This window comes from Danio aesculapii, chromosome 20 (genome assembly GCF_903798145.1).
Source record: "Danio aesculapii chromosome 20, fDanAes4.1, whole genome shotgun sequence".
Taxonomy (NCBI): Eukaryota; Metazoa; Chordata; class Actinopteri; order Cypriniformes; family Danionidae; genus Danio; species Danio aesculapii.
In genome coordinates, this window is record NC_079454.1 from 1,630,498 (window position 1) to 1,647,110 (window position 16,613).

Consider the following 16,613-nt stretch of genomic DNA (forward strand, 5'->3'; position numbering starts at 1 on the left):
TGCAAGCTACAGTTGTTACTGTAAATCTATAGCACAGACACATTTAAAAGTGCGTTACTATCACTTATATGAATTATGAAATATATTACAGTAAACATTGTATTTTGCCACATCAGGAAGAGAGGAAAAATAAATAACTATAAATAAAATAAAGCAATAAATTAATTAAATACAAATAAATTAATGAAAATAAATTAAATTTATATTTAAAAAATTATAAAAATATATAAATAAATGATAATAATTGCAATATATCACACATATCACTCATATAAATTATGAAAAGTATTACAGTAAGCACTGTTTTTTTGCCACATCAGAAAGAGAGAAGAGGGGAAAATAATCAATTAAAAATACATAAATTAATTAATTAAACTAAATTTATTAATATTAATTAATTAAAAATACTTAAATTTAAAATGAATAAATAATAAGTAACAAATTACAAAAAATCACTCATATAAATGATGAAAAAGTACTACTTGTATAAACATTGTATTTTGCCACACATCACCATATAAACCAGAGCATAATATGAAACGACTTTTAGACTTTTTACTTTATTTCGTTCATACTATACTGTGTGTCTATATATATATATATATATATATATATATATATATATATATATATATATATATATATATATATATATATATATATAGACACACACACAGATAGATAAGTAGATAGGTAGGTAGGTAGCTACCTACCTATATATGTGTATATTTACCTACCTACCTATCTGTGTATATGTATATATGTATATACATATATATATGTGTGTATATATATATGTATGTGTGTATATATATATGTATGTATGTATGAATGTATGTATATGTATGTATGTGTGTGTATATATATGTATGTGTGTATATATACCTACCTACCTATTTATGTGTATATATATATATATATATAGGTAGGTAGTCAGTCAGTCAGTCATATCGCACAGCTCTAAGTTCAGTTATGATCTGCATGCATTTTTCTAAATATGTTGTTTTTTTTTTTATCCCAAATAGCACTTTCTGATCTTTGCTAAATTATTAGCCTATTTTAATAAAACAAACCTTTTTCTCTGTGTGCCGTAGAAAGGGATCCACGAATGGAATTTCAGTGCAGCGTCAGTACGAGGCGTGAGGTAAAGCCTTCATAATCTACTGAATGGACAGTCTTTTACTGTGGCTGCTGTGCAGTGGTCAGATCCGGTTGAACATTTTCATAAACTTCTATAATATTCACTTGGAATTTCTACATATGTGTGATGCAGTGTGTCTTTTTTCCAACGTGTGTGTGTGTTGTATGCATTCAGCATCTCCAAATTTGACGAGCGCAGCTGTTTTCTCTATGTTGTGAACAACTCTGAAGACTTCCAAATTTATTTCTGCACAGAGATGCACTGCAAGAGGTATGTGTGTGCGTATGTGTTTGTCTGATAGAGTTTGTGCGCTTGCAAATGCCTTTCCCCCCCTATATTGTTCATAATTCCTTAAAATGCCAGTCAAAATATGCAAATGCAGACGTTTTAGATTGTTTCCTGTCAGTCAAAAGGTGGCTGGAAAAAACACGTCAGACAGTGTGTTTGTTATGGGTTCTCATAATCTCAACAGTATCTTATGTACTGTGTAGGCCAAGGTGGTTATAATGGAAACAGCTGGTCATGTTCAATAAATGAATACAAAATTAAATAAATGTTAGGGATGCCTCAATAATTTTCTTTGCACTCCCTGATCTAGTGTGATCAGAGTTATTAAATACTGAGTACCTGCCTATTAACCCTATTCTTTAATATGGAAGTGCGCTAATCGCTCTACAAACAAGTGTTTGCATGATTATACAGACAAAGTAGTAACAGAACGAGCTGTTTTTAATGTCTAAAAATGAATGGAAGTGAATGAGAGCGGGAGTCTTGAGCCCAAAAATATTAAAATGGCTGCGCCCACTCGTATGTGAAGAATCAGGTGAATACCAAGTGCTGATCCAATACTTGTGTATTCCTATAAGATCGAATGTTTGGAGCACTCTTCAAGTATATTAAAGTTGTTCAACTCAATTCAGTGTATACAGGATAAATGAGATACTTACATGATGTATATAATTCTCTCAGTCAAGTCCAAATCAAGATGCAACTTACAGAAACCTGTTATAAGCAAGTTTCAGACAGTCGCATGGCAGAAAAAGTGAATGATAAATGACGGAGTGATTATTGCTGGAGTCAAATCTCAATTGATTTAATCTAAATCTGCTCATCTGCTCCGAAATGGCAGTCCTTTCTCTGATGACATCAGTTTGATAGAGTGGGCGAAATATGACTAGCCACGCCCCTCCAATCACTAGTTGGCTGCAAGTGAAAGAAGAGAGGAGGAGCACGAAAACAAAGCCCCGCCCTCTACTCAACATTCTGTTTCAATCGGACAAACATCATCTGATTGAAATAAATGTCTGCAGCAGCTTACGGTTCGTGCAGACTTTAAGTGCAAACCCACTTAAAGGCGTTTAGTGTCTCCTGTGCACGTTACTGGTATGACAGCTGACATTAAATAAGAATCAGGCTTAAGGAGGCAGTTTCCGATTAGTTACAAAACTTGCATCAATGAAAAATCCTGGAGATCAATCTATAGTCTCAACTACAAACACCTCTCTGTCTGTAGATATGCAGAACATGATGTTATATACTTTCTTATCAGGCAGATGTAGCACGCTACTAGGATGCTGTAAAAGTTAATGAAATGAATCTTGTCACTGTGTGTGTGTGTGTACGTGTTTTTGTGACATATCAGGACACAAATCTGTATAATGACATAGGTATGACACAGGTATTACAAAAAGGAGGTGAAATATGAGGACATTGGTGACATCTTCATTACTCAAAATGCTTCTAAATCCCACAGGAGGAGTTTAATCAGAGAGTAAAGCTGCACACTGTCTCCTGTGATGGTTGGGTTTAGGGGTAGGGTGGGGTGAGGGCAGTACAATATACGGTTTGTGCTGCATAAATTGAATGGAAACCTATGTAATGTACCCACTTCTTACAAAAACAAATGTGTGTGTGTGTGTGTGTGTGTGTGTGTGTGTGTGTGTGTGTGTGTCATTCTTGCTGATGGTGGTTTTTGGTGTTTGTAGGTTCTGTGATCTGGTGAACACTCTCACTGAGGAGGCCTGGAAAGGCTCGGATGAGAACGAGTGTGAATCTGAGGCTTTAGAGGTAAAATGATCTCAAAAGTAAAAGGATCTGACCTGAATACTGCATCAACCATTGCATCAACCATTACTTTACTGAAACGGTTTTGAATAATAACACAAATTATTTCATGTTATCTTTAAAATAAATGTTTGTATTTATCTTAATTTAAATGTTTACATTTTATCTTGAACATATTAACTTGCATATAAGACTCCTAATATACATGTTATTGCCTGTCTTTGTCTCCTGAACCGAGCATTCAGCTCCAATTATGATTAATTAATTACGTCTTAGGAGCTGCATGGTGGTGCAGTGGGTAGCACAATCGCCTCACAGCAAGAAGGTCACTGGTTTGAGCCTCAGCTGGGTCAGTTGGCATTTCTGTGTGGAGTTTGCATGTTCTCCCCGTGTTGGCGTGGGTTTCCTCCGGGTGCTCCGGTTTCCCCCACAATCCAAACACATGCGGTACAGGTGAATTGAATAAACTAAATTGGCCATAGTGTATGTATGTGTGTGCAAGTGTGTGTGGGTGTTTCTCAGTGATGGGTTGCAGCTGGAAGGGCATCCGCTGCGTAAAACATATGCTGGATAAGTTGGCGGTTCATTCCGCTGTGGTGACCCCTGATTAATAAAGGGACTAAGCTGAAAAGAAACTGAATGATTGATTTACGTCTGATGAAATAATAAATGATTGTGTGCTGGTCTCTGTGTTCTGGTCAACTCTGTTGCTTTGGTAATGAAGGCAGAGTGATTTGTAAAGCACTGACAGATAAAGCATGTGACCTGCTCCAAGTGCTGTCACCTCCTCTGGTGGGAAACTCTGGAAGGCATTAAGACCTGTCATTATTCCTCTCTCATTCCTTTGCACAAAATGTTTGGGATAGACTAATATATAAGTATAATAGTTTAATTATATATGAATTGCCCACTGTTATTGTGATATTTCAGTGAATTTCTCATTCACCTTTTTAAACGCAATAATAAGATGAAAATAATAATCATGACATTGAGTTAAACTAGGGTGACCATGTTTCAGTTTGCTGAAAAGAGGAGGGTTTACATCAAGTAAAAAAATCCTGTTCATTAAACCTTTAACAGTAAAGTAATACCAAAGGGAAAAATCATTTAACACCTATTACATGACACTGTTCAGTAGGTTAATGGAGATGTTTTCATCCACTCAGGGGTGATTTTCAGTCTTAATTTGGCCACAACTTTCTCTGATTTGATGATTTTTGGTCACAAATTTTATTTTGAAGCATTTTTTGGGAAAATACTTTAAAAATGGTCAACTCAACAACACACTCTGGGCAAATCTACTACCCTTTGGTTATGTTGGGGGCTGTTTTTGCCCCATTGACTTCCATTATAATCTCATTATTTGATTGCAAAGCCATGTCAGCATATGATCATGCACTCTTGATTGTTGCTGGTTTTCCCTGTTGGGAAGAGGGACTATTTGTCATTTTTAATTAGGGTTAGGGTTAGTGTAAGTTGACATGTACTTGCAGAGTCTCTTATAGTCAGTTAAATGTCTGTTGAAGGAGCAGAATCTTCAGATATTAAGCAGACAGTACACTAATACCCAAATGGACCATCAAAATAAAGCGTTACCAAATGTTTAACCTATTTGTTTTCTAGTTATTTTAGTTTCAGGATCTGAGGTAATCTTTCTGCGGCTGCTCTCAGTACCTGAGGTGATCATTGTCATCGTAGTTTATGCTGTTGTTCAGCTACGATGGAGCAGAAGAAGAAACGTTTCAGGTGTTGCTGTTGCTGAGACTTAGAGCAAAAACTCCTTTTGACAATGAAAACAGTCCTTTGGTCATGTATTGTTGCGTGTAGTTAGGACACGGTGCTCTTGTTTATGGATCTGGATCTTGGCCATCGTATGAAGAGTGGCCGGTGAAAACCCTCCTCAGTGTTTTGAGTTTGTGCTGCAATAAACACTGCAAACCATCCTAAATACTGCACCTAAATAATGCATTCAGTTTACTGTAAATGAGACTATTTACAGTACACTAAACATATGAGTATATTTGTTGTAAATATTTCCAGTTAAAGGAACGTTTATGGAAAATGCTTGAAATGTGTATGATGTAGTTTTATGTACGGTGTTGGGTCACGGAGAGGATGACATGCTTGTGTGTGTCTGCAGTATGATTATGAGTACGATGAGCATGGAGAGAAGGTGGTTCTGGGTAAGGGCACGTTTGGAGTTGTCTACGCTGGCCGTGACCTCAGTAACCAGGTGCGCTTGGCCATCAAAGAGATCCCTGAACGGGACAGCAGGTGAGCAGTTAGACCTTTTTAGGTTTTTCTAATGAGATCCACTTTGCAATCCCTTTCGATAGCAATATCTCTCTTTGCAATTTATTATTATTATTATTATTATTATTACTATTATTATTATTGTTATATTTATTATTGTTATTATTATTGTTATTATTGTTATTTTAGTTTTTTTTATTATTGTTGTTGTTGTTGTTGTTGTTGGTATTATTATGTTGTTATTGTTGTTATTATTATTGTTATTATTATTGTTATTATTATGTTGTTATTATTAGTACTATTATTATTATTGTTATTATTATTATTATTATTGTTATTGTTATTATTATAATTATTGTTATTATTATTGTTGTTATTATTATGTTATTATTATTATTATTATTATTATTATTATTATGTTATTATTATTATTATTATGTTGTTATTATTATTATTACTACTATTATTATTGTTATTATTATTATTATTGTTATTGTTATTATTATTATTATTATTATTATTATTATTATTATTATTGTTATTATTATTATTATTATTATTACTATTATTATTATTACTATTATTATTATTATTGTTATTTAATTATTATTACTATTACTATTATTATTATTATTATTATTATTACTGTTATTATTATTATTATTATTATTATTTGTATTGTTTGTATTGACGTGGACATTGAGTGTAAAAATAAAGTTGAATTGATTTGATCAGGTATATAAACTTGCATATAGTACGTATTACACTGAGTTCAGACTGCATGATTTTATGTGTGAATGATCAAAAACTGAGGTGTCGCAGACGCCTGTGAAATGTATCTGGACTTGTCGGCGATTTAAAGTCGTGCTGTGTGAAATGAGTTCTGAAAACACATCAGCGATGACCAACAGCCAATGAGAGAGCAGGAGTTACAGACCACACTATCAGAATAAATAAGATTCGCAATAACATTAAACATTTTTCTCTCTTTGCACAGAGCACAGTCCTTGTTCCCTGCCTCTCCTCAAACATTTCCTTCTTTATAATCTTCCTTTTGCCTTGTCACTGTGATTCAGCATTGAGCTCATGGACCATTTGAGAATGGTAGATTATTTATTATTCATTGCAGGGTAGCATTTCCAGTCTCACATGTGATCTTTAGTAGTCCTGCAGTGTGCATCCTCCCAGTGCAAGACGTGTTTCTCAGAAGTGTTGCTATTTTCAGATCAATGCAACATCTGATCAAATATCTTTACAAATAAAAAAAGAATTAAAGGATTAAAATATTACAAAAAATTACTACTTTCTATATAAATATAAAAACCACTGCCTCCATGCCTTCCTCATCTCGGTTGGTTTATTTTTGGTTTTGCTTTATTCATGGCAATTTGCTTTGGTATAATGTTATTATTATTAGCAGTATTATTTATTATCTGCATATTTATATTTGTTTTATTAAAAACAAGCTTAGATTTGTCCACCTGCTGGGTTTTGGACCATATGGGGCACAGCATGTGTAGTAGCATATAACTCAGTGTTTTGACCACACTTCATTATTATTGTTCATTTATTCCTTTGCTGGAGATTAGAACTGAATTTAAATATAGTTTTGAAACTAATCTTTGCGCTTAAAAAAACAACATTAATTATGTAGGCTAATCGATGTCTGTGCGTACAACACCGTTTCCTTATCCACGAAAGAGAGAAAGTGAAAGTAAAGAGGCTGAATGGAAGAGGATCATTCTTTATCCTCACGCTGCAGATGCTCTGTTTAACTGTTTTCTCGCTAGCGTTCATTTTTTTCAATTACAAAGTCCACCATGTAAATAGAAAATGTGAAAAACAGAACAGAAAAAATAAACGTGGCTAATAATTCAGACTTCAACTGTATATGTTGCAGAAAAAACAAAATATTGCAGTGCCGGCTTTATCATGTAGCCCTATCTAGTATGTATATTGTTTTCAACAGTAACCCGTTTAGATTATTTGTCAATCTATAACTAGCACTAAAGACATAAGTTTGAAATATCGAGGAATAGAGTTGAATTAACCAGTGTACATTAATCAGGCATGGTGGTAATGATATAACAGATGTTTGAGACATGACAACAGTTTCTCTGACAGCACATAAAGCAGCTGTTTGTTGGTAGATATTCACAGCCTCTGCATGAAGAAATCGCCCTGCATAAACACCTCAAGCACAAGAACATCGTGCAGTACCTCGGCTCCATCAGCGAGAACGGCTTCATCAAGATCTTCATGGAGCAGGTTCCTGGAGGTGAGGCAGACACAAGCCGTAGATTATCATCTGTATGAACGTTAAGCGTTTTTGAATTGTGAAAGAAACATTTGTGTTCTTGTCTGTCACAGGCAGCCTGTCAGCGTTGCTCAGGTCAAAGTGGGGTCCTCTAAAAAACAACGAGCCCACCATTGGCTTCTACACTAAGCAGATTCTGGACGGTCTTAAATACCTGCATGACAACCAGATAGTTCACAGGGACATTAAGGTAAAATCCGTCATTCATTGTCATCCTTTACTTGTTTCAAACCTTTTAAGAGTTTCTTTCTTTTGCTGAGCACAAAAGAAGATACTTTGAATAATGTTGAAAACTTTTGATTTTCATAGTGTTTGTTTTTCTTCCTATTGAAGTCAATGCAAAGAGTCTTATTTTGTGTTCAAGAGAAGGAAGAAACGTGGTTTAGAACCACTTTCACTGAAGGTGAGTGAATAGTGAGGAAACTTTCACTTTGAGGTGAACTATTAGTTTATCCTGTTACGTCCCGACCAGTCTAGGCTTGATAGGAACAATAATAAAAGCGTAAATAAATAAATAAATAAATTCAAAACTTAAATACTCAATTTAGGGTTTTCCTCTTCTCCTGTCCCAACTCACAATGATCACACAAGGTTATCAAGAAATAGCAAGGTTTATTTCTTAAACAGCAGAAGATATTAGAAGCATCTCTTCGGAAGGTAATCCAGGCCAAAATAATAAACAAACAGACAGCTAACTTGCGGGAAAACAATCCTTACTTACCTGCTCAAATAAAAGTACCACAAATAAAATGACAGCAAACTTCCCTTTCTCCCTCGCTGCCACAAACCAGAAAACAGGCTCAGATCTAACGACAAGCAGTTCAGAAAGGAATTAAATTGTCATTGTCAAAGTGTCAGAAATCAATCAGTCACACGACTAATTCAATGAACAATCTGGGGCAGGAGATAGGAGACGCTCAGAACAACAGCAACAGCGGCGGCAATGACGACGGAGATTTGCAACCTGCACTGAGCAGAAAGATCCATCCTTTGTTCCTCTCCTCCAACTTGTATACGCTCCCACTCGCAACACAGCTGGACCACAATCAAGCGCAGCTCTAGAGGGGGAGAGAGAGACCTGCGCATGCTCCACAGCGCGCAACATCAGCTCCAGATGCATAAACAAAACACAAATCTGTATATAATATATATATATATATATATATATATATAAAATAAATGAACTAATAATTATTACATTCTGTAATGTCACAATCCTAAAATGAATATTCTGTTATTAATTACTCACCTTCAGTCCCCTTGAGACCTCCCTCTTTAATATGTTATGTTTCCATTAGCATCATATTGCCCACGGTAAACGTGCAGCCTGACATGATGTGGAAGACTTTGGAGAACAAAGTAGTTTCTTATAGTTATTTTATTTCCATAGCACTTTAAGCACTGAAGTCACTTGAATTGTTTGATGAAATGGTGAGTATCTGCTGATACTGATGACAAGCAGGGTGCACGAGACATTTCACGTGATCTACATACATGTATGTTTTTAATGCCTGCATTATTGCAATATTCTAAACCCATTTTGTGAAGATTGATGATTGTAAGTAATTGATGCCGTTATGTCTCTCATGACCTACAGGGGGATAATGTCTTGATAAACACCTACAGTGGAGTTTTGAAAATCTCTGATTTTGGAACGTCCAAACGTCTGGCTGGAATTAACCCCTGCACTGAAACATTTACTGGTAAGGAGTGGATTTGTGTTGCAATTTATGTTTCGTTTCAGTTTCAGTTTCCTTTATTTTGTCATTGAAAACATCACAATGAAATTGTAATGTAGAACGAAATTACGTTGCAACGTGACCATACGAGAACATATAAAACATCACTATACAAACACTATAAAATCCTAACATGATAGACAAGCTTTATAATTTCATAAAGATATAGCTATATAAGATATAACCTGATTTAAAAATAAAATCTCAGTAGAGAGTAGCTTAAAACTAAAATACCTATTTCACCATTTGTTATAATAGTTGTAATATTGATAATTTATGCTAGTTTAACTATTTATTGATTTATTATTTTACACTAGCTATCAATAGTGTTTAAGAAATGGTCTTATTCAAAAGTCTTATAATGACAGGATAAAAACTATCACGAAACCGTGCTGATTTGCTCCTCAGGCTTCTGTAACGTCTGCCTGATGGCATAAGCGTGAGCAGGCTATAGCCAGGGTGAGTTGGATCCATAGACTGTAAAATATATGGACGTAGCATCCGTGATGTCACCCATAGGTTTCCGAACACTGCTAAAGAAGCTACAAGTAGGCGCGGCCAACCGTCGCCATTTTGTTAGCGCGTCATCGCACCCACGGCGGGATAGCAAACAAGGGCAAAGAGGCGGAGAGTGAGCGGAGCTACAGACACCTGCTGGCACTTTGCTTAGACCTGGCAGACAGACTTTACTTTGGGAGAAACGCTTGATACTTTATTACCTGCGACTCGTTTGTGTTCTGACCACATGTGCTTGGCTGTACACTATATCAATAAAGTGTTTAGACTTTTAAAAACACTGTAGTCATACATTGAGCCACTAAACATTGTTCTTATGACGTTTTTCTACAGGAGGAAAATGCAAATTACTTCCAAACACTTCAGATATAGTGTGTGTTAGTAAATGCAAGACTATTGATAAAATCCAGCACAACACTGTATGAGAACGCTTCAGATGACTGATCTAGAGCCTACAGCTAATCAATCTGTCAGATTCTGGAGTGCTTTACGGCTCTAAAGAAAAATATTAATGATAAATGATCTTAAATAAAACAAATACATTTATAGAGATGGTATATAAGTATATAACTTTACTCACATGGGAAACGGAGGCCACGTGAATGGTTTGTGAGCACAATTAAATGCACACAGCATCCCATATCAGCTGATAATTGTAGGAAATAAGTCTAAAAGGCAGCTGACTGTGTAAATCCACATAAAACAACACAAAAATACGATGAATATGCCGAGATCAGTGGCTAATCTGCCGGATTCAGCTGAGGTGAAGTGACGGCGAGCAGCGAGACCTAGCTGTCACTCAAGTGGCCACGCCCTTAATTATGCAAACTTAATATAACCTAATATAAAGGAAATGGATGAGTTATAAAAAAAATTCACCCCCTCACAGTTGTCATGAAGGGTAATAATAGCTATATGAACCAAAATCGTTCTTTGTACCAGGCTGTAAACACCTTTTTTTCTGCTGTAAAGTTGGCCATTCTAACAGTGGGCTCAATTGAAATTTGCTCTATTATGGAGCCAGGACTAGCGGAACTTTGATGAATTGCAGTTTCAGTTACTTCCGTATTGGCTTCCCGAGGGAGAGCGGGAGGTTGCCGCTTGGTTGGATCCCTTAAAATGCTATTTGCCCTAGACAGACAACGTCGTTGATAAAGTTCTTCGATAGATGTCAACTTGACTCCAACAGACCTTTCAGCTGATTTTATGATCCTCTTAATGGTGTTCTTGTCAGATACACTACTACTATTCTCATACTAAAGAGAGATGCCATCAACAGCTCCTCTGTAAAAAGTGAGAATTGTTTACTTATCCTTTTATGAACAGCACACTTATACTGCTGATATAAAGGCCTCAATGTAACTTAAGTGAAGTGACAAAAATGAACTGCTGTGGTGTTATTTAGAAAAGAACTGCGTCAGAACTAACTTTGCTTAAATGTAGCTTAAAGAGCTTGTCAATGCAAACTTTATAAAACAGTTTGCTCCATCTGGTAAATGCCTTGAAACTACTATTGTTCAGTGGCGATCTTGCCATTGTCATGTTTGAAAACTAGCCTAGAGCGCAATCTACTGTTAAAAACGGGCCTAGAGCACTGTCTATCCTAGACCATTGCCTGCAGTTTTAAACTAGCCAAGAGCGCCACATGCTGTTCAAAAGCCTAGAAAAATGTATAGATATTATTTGTCATTATTTGACTTTTGATTGCATCCTAAAGTATCGTCTTCTTCTTCTTGTTACTCACTCGTGTTTCCCATGGTTCTTATTTTACAGGTACATTACAGTACATGGCCCCTGAAATCATAGATAAAGGGCCCCGTGGCTATGGTAAGCCAGCAGACATCTGGTCCCTGGGTTGCACCATTATAGAAATGGCCACTGGGAAACCTCCCTTCTATGAGCTGGGGGAACCTCAGGCAGCAATGTTCAAGGTCAGAAATAATCCTGTGCTGTATTTCTCATCTGTGCCAATATATGGATTTGTTGCTTTAGTAGCTATGTGTCCATCCAAATATATTAATTTAACTAACTGAAGTATTGCATAAAACTTTTTGTGAACATAAGCGAATAAAGCATTGTTTCCATCCAATGAGATCAACATGGTCACTTCCTGATAAACTGGTGCCAAATATGAGAAATGTAGTTTCGTGCATTGGCATTTGAGAATATTGGCATGGCTTTCTGGGATGCTAACGGTTGTGTTGGTGTTATTGTGTAGGTCGGGATGTTTAAAATCCACCCGGAGATTCCTGACTCCATGTCATCTGAAGCCAAAGCCTTTATCCTGCGCTGCTTTGAGCCTGATCCAGACAGCCGAGCCACGGCCAATGATCTGCTCACCCATGAGTTCCTCAAGGTCACATCACGCAAAAAACGATCCAAGACCAGCAGCTTCACAGGTGCGGTTTGTGTTAAAGATCCCATGGAGTTCAAATAAAGTTGTTTAGATGTTATTAGCAGGGCTTGACATTGACTTTTTCGATCACCAGCCACTGTGGCTAGTAGTTTTCCAGCTTTACTAGCCACTCGCCATTTTCACTAGCCACAATTTTGTTGTTGAGCAAATAGATTTTACATGCATTAAATTGACTTCAATTCACCTTTATTTGTATAGCGCTTTTACAGTGTAGATTGTGTCAAAGCAGCTTCACATAGAAGGTCATAGTAAATAGGAACAGTGTAGTTCAGTTTGTAGTGTTTAAGTTCAGTTCAGTTCAGCTCAGTTCAGTGTTGGCCAAACGTCTTGTGCAGAGCTGCAGTCTCAGTGGCGGAGGCTGGAAGCTGGCCTCAGCGAAGACTCGTCTGTCTCTGGAGCGTCATAGGAAACAGTCTCATGTTCTCCACTCTTCCATGACCACCATAGTAGCTGCTCAGGATACGGCCTGGTCCAGGATATGGAAACCTTGGGATCATCTCGTCGTTGGTCTTGGATCGAATCAGTGACTCTGCATAGTCTGAGGGCCTCGGGAAGAGTATCCCCAGGTGGAAATGGAGAATAAAGAGAATAATTAGCGTAGCTGCTGTTCACAGTGTATATCAACAAGATGTAGAAACCTGTGTGGAAGCCCGCTAAGTGGTGCACTGAGTGTATGCTTTACTGAACAGATAGGTCTTTAATCTAGCTTTGAATTGGGAGAGTGTGTCTGAGCCTCGGACGTTATCAGGAAGGCTATTCCAGAGTTTAGGAGCTATAAATGAGAAGGCTCGAATGCTTTGACATGGTAAAATGACTTGATTTAGATGTTGTGTTATGCCCACATGCCTCCTCATTCATTTCACTTATTGTGTCTTTTGTATGAGCTTTCTCGATGTGCATGAACAAATGGGCTGTGGTTTCATAGCGTCGCATTGCAGTTCGTTTTATTTCACATGACTTTTCAGGACTCAACACTAAAGATTTATTTTCTTTATCACAATTTTCTTATTTTGTAAAAATAATAATTAATTATTTATTAGCCACAATTTTTAATTAATGTGTCAAAACAAGCAAAATATAGCTGTATAGGTGTACTTTTTATTAAACTTTTTATTTCTACAAAAAAAAACTAGCAAATGACATTTAAAAATAAAATAATTGCCATCTAAACAATTGGCTCGGTCTCTCAGATCAGCAGTTAACTACACATAAATGGAGAGATAATCTCCTATTAAAGCAATGTTATTGTAAAAAATGATAATTAAAAGAAAGCAGATGAAAAACATAATGAACAAATGATCATGTGCATAAGGTTAGGCTAATAATAATCTGTTCAATGAATGGTTCAAGTGAAAGGCAACTGGTGTTGGTTGCAAAAAGACATTTTTAAAAACATCTGGAGCTCTTGAGAGCAGAAGCAGGTCTGTGAGAGCACGAGCATCGATTTTTGGCCAGTCTATTTCAAAGAGAACTGATCGCAGCAATTGCATTTCCAGGCACGGCTGCTGTGCGCCAGGAAACGGGTTGCGCACATCACATCACCTGCACACGCGAGTGATTATCCTGTCATTCGGTTTTCACCTGCTTTCTTTTATCGGTCGTGCTGCTTCTTTATTTTAAGATTGCATTTGCAGGCATATTGGGCCATGCTTATTGTCGAACACTGCTTTTAGGAAAACGACCATTTAAGAATGATGAGTGTCTGTCTAACCTGCTGAAAAAGCTGAAATTACCCACATTTGGCAGGCTGGAAGGTGTTAATGTCAAGCCCTGGTTATTAGTATGTTAAAGTTAGTAAAACAACAACACAAGATTCGTGACCACTTGAAACCAAGACTTTCAAGAAAAGAAATATTCTGTGTTTTGCCCAAATAATCTTGTGAAACATGAGCCATGCTTAAACACGAGAGCAACTCTTTAACATGTAAATAACTGTGTGTGCATGAAACAGCAGTGGATCACCGCTTTAACAAAGTGTTGGAAATAATATCAGTATAATACACTTTACTATAATTTGGTTCGGAAACACTATAAAGTAGTGTTATACTATAGTATATACCAGTGTTTCCCAACCCTGTTCCTGGAGGCACACCAACAGTACATATTTTGGATGTCTCCCTTTTCTGACCCATTCACTTCAGGTGTTGGAGTCTCTTCTGATGTTATGGTAAGTTGATTTAGGTGTGTTTGATTAGGGAGAGGTTGAAAATGTGGACTGATGGTGTGCCTTCAGGAACAGGGTTGGGAAACACTGGTATATACTATAGTTATACTGTAGTATATACTATAAATTCCAATAGTATTTCTACATGTGGGCCAGAAAAAGTGACTGCTTAGTTTTAGGCTACGTCAGGCTTCCTTTTTCTTAAATCTGTTGTTCATTTGAAGTGATTGCAGTGTATTTATTTGATGCTTGACTTTTACCTGTAAATTTGTAACACTCGATTAACGTTTATTGTTGAATTAAAGTCGAGGCGGCTTTTGAACTGCATTCACACATAAAGAAATTGAGAAATCCTCATAAATCCTCATTGTTAAGTAAATATTTGGCCTCCTGAGGCAGACCGATCATTTTCAGTGTAGCACTTATCATTTCTTTTTCATGTTCGGTCTATATTCAGTATGTTTATTATGACCTAAATATAACCTGGGAATAACCTCTCTCTTTGAAATGACTGAAGTACTTCCTCTCCTCTTTTTTCCACAGCTCTTACACCAGGGTCCGGTGAGTCTTATGCATTTGAAGTTTTCAGTTTTAACTGTTTGATTGAATTATTAACACTTTCATATTTGTTTTTATTCTTGTGCTTTTAGTTTAGTCAGCACGCAAAATGCTGAAACTAACTGTTCAAAACAGAAAATGTTCATTAAAATACAGAATATATGTATTTATTTATTCTATTAAGATTACATTATGTGTGTTTTATGCTTCTGTCAGTCCACAATGATCCGAGGCCATGTTCAAAAAGAGGTTCAGATAATGGAGTATTTGACAATGAACTATTTTCTTCTTTAATTAAAATGCTTTAGCTTCTAACATTGAAAGAAAAGTTGCCTTAAGTTTGAGTGATGCATTTGTGTGCCTTTGTCTGTTGTTTTATTTTTATCACTGAGAGGTTTGCGCAAGAGTTAATGTAAGCTGTGCAAACACTAAACTTTGCTCTGGTCGACACTGGACGTGTTCTGTTAACCCTGTAAACACTAAAACTGAAACTAAAACTAATGTTCACAAAATAGAAACAAAACTAAAACTAACAATCATGAAAGAAACAAAAACGAAACTAAAATGTACAGCAGATTTGGAAGAAACGGTGGCGCAGTGGTTAGCTCTGTCGCCTCACAGCAAGAAGGTCACTGGTTTGAGCCTCGGCTGGGTCAGTTGGCATTTCTGTGTGGAGTTTGCATGTTCTCCCCGTGTCTGTAGTAAATGTATGTGTGGGAATGAGTGTGTATGGGTGTTTCCCAGTGATGGGTTGCGGTTGGAAGGGCATCCGCTGCATAAAACATGTGCTGGATAAGTTGGTGGTTCATTCCGCTGTGGCGACCCCAGATTAATAAAGGGACTAAGCCGAAAAGAGAATGAATGAATGAATGAACTATAAGAAGCTTGTGTTGTGTGCTGTAGAGTACCTGCGCAGCATTTCTCTGCCTGTTCCTGTGGTGGTGGAGGACACCAGCAGCAGCAGCGAGTACGGCTCCGTCTCACCCGACAATGAGCTCTGCACAAACCCCTTCAACTTCAGGCCAAGCAACAGCAGCAGCAAGAGCTACAGCGAGAGGGAGGTCAAAGGTCATCGCTCGCTCTTCTTGAGGTAAGCACACACAAGCAGGATCCAACTCATCCTGTGATGTGGGAGCGTGTTTCAGCTCTTATGGTCCGATCACACCAGGCGCAGATCAAAAAGGTCACAATATTCATGCGTAATTGGACACTTGAACATTTTGAGTTTACTTGATTAATTCACGTCACATTAGATGTGGATCTGTGTCATGTGAGGGGCGTCTGTCTGCCTCACGACTCCAGTTTCATTGCAAATCGTCTGAGATGGATTTTCTTGAGAGAGTAGCTGCGCTTTATGTGCTGATAAACAGTGTAGAGTTCATCAACTCCTCCAGAAGCTGCGCCTGGATGATGACCGCTGTTAGTGAAACTTCTGACTGAGCCCG

The 16,613-nt window shown here is 36.9% G+C and overlaps 1 protein-coding gene across 2 annotated transcripts in view; it reads left to right on the forward strand.

Annotated features, from left to right (window-relative positions):
• The window catches only part of map3k5 (mitogen-activated protein kinase kinase kinase 5), an 83,167-nt gene that overhangs the window by 53,503 nt on the left and 13,051 nt on the right, over positions 1 to 16,613 (forward strand). For both annotated transcript variants that reach the window (XM_056480671.1, XM_056480672.1), the window contains exons 12-22: positions 1,095 to 1,144; positions 1,316 to 1,411; positions 3,127 to 3,208; positions 5,346 to 5,479; positions 7,609 to 7,736; positions 7,829 to 7,965; positions 9,373 to 9,478; positions 11,804 to 11,961; positions 12,249 to 12,429; positions 15,154 to 15,171; positions 16,072 to 16,258. In XM_056480671.1, coding sequence (XP_056336646.1) covers positions 1,095 to 1,144; positions 1,316 to 1,411; positions 3,127 to 3,208; positions 5,346 to 5,479; positions 7,609 to 7,736; positions 7,829 to 7,965; positions 9,373 to 9,478; positions 11,804 to 11,961; positions 12,249 to 12,429; positions 15,154 to 15,171; positions 16,072 to 16,258 — 1,277 coding nt within the window. The remainder of the gene's footprint in view (positions 1 to 1,094; positions 1,145 to 1,315; positions 1,412 to 3,126; positions 3,209 to 5,345; positions 5,480 to 7,608; positions 7,737 to 7,828; positions 7,966 to 9,372; positions 9,479 to 11,803; positions 11,962 to 12,248; positions 12,430 to 15,153; positions 15,172 to 16,071; positions 16,259 to 16,613) is intronic.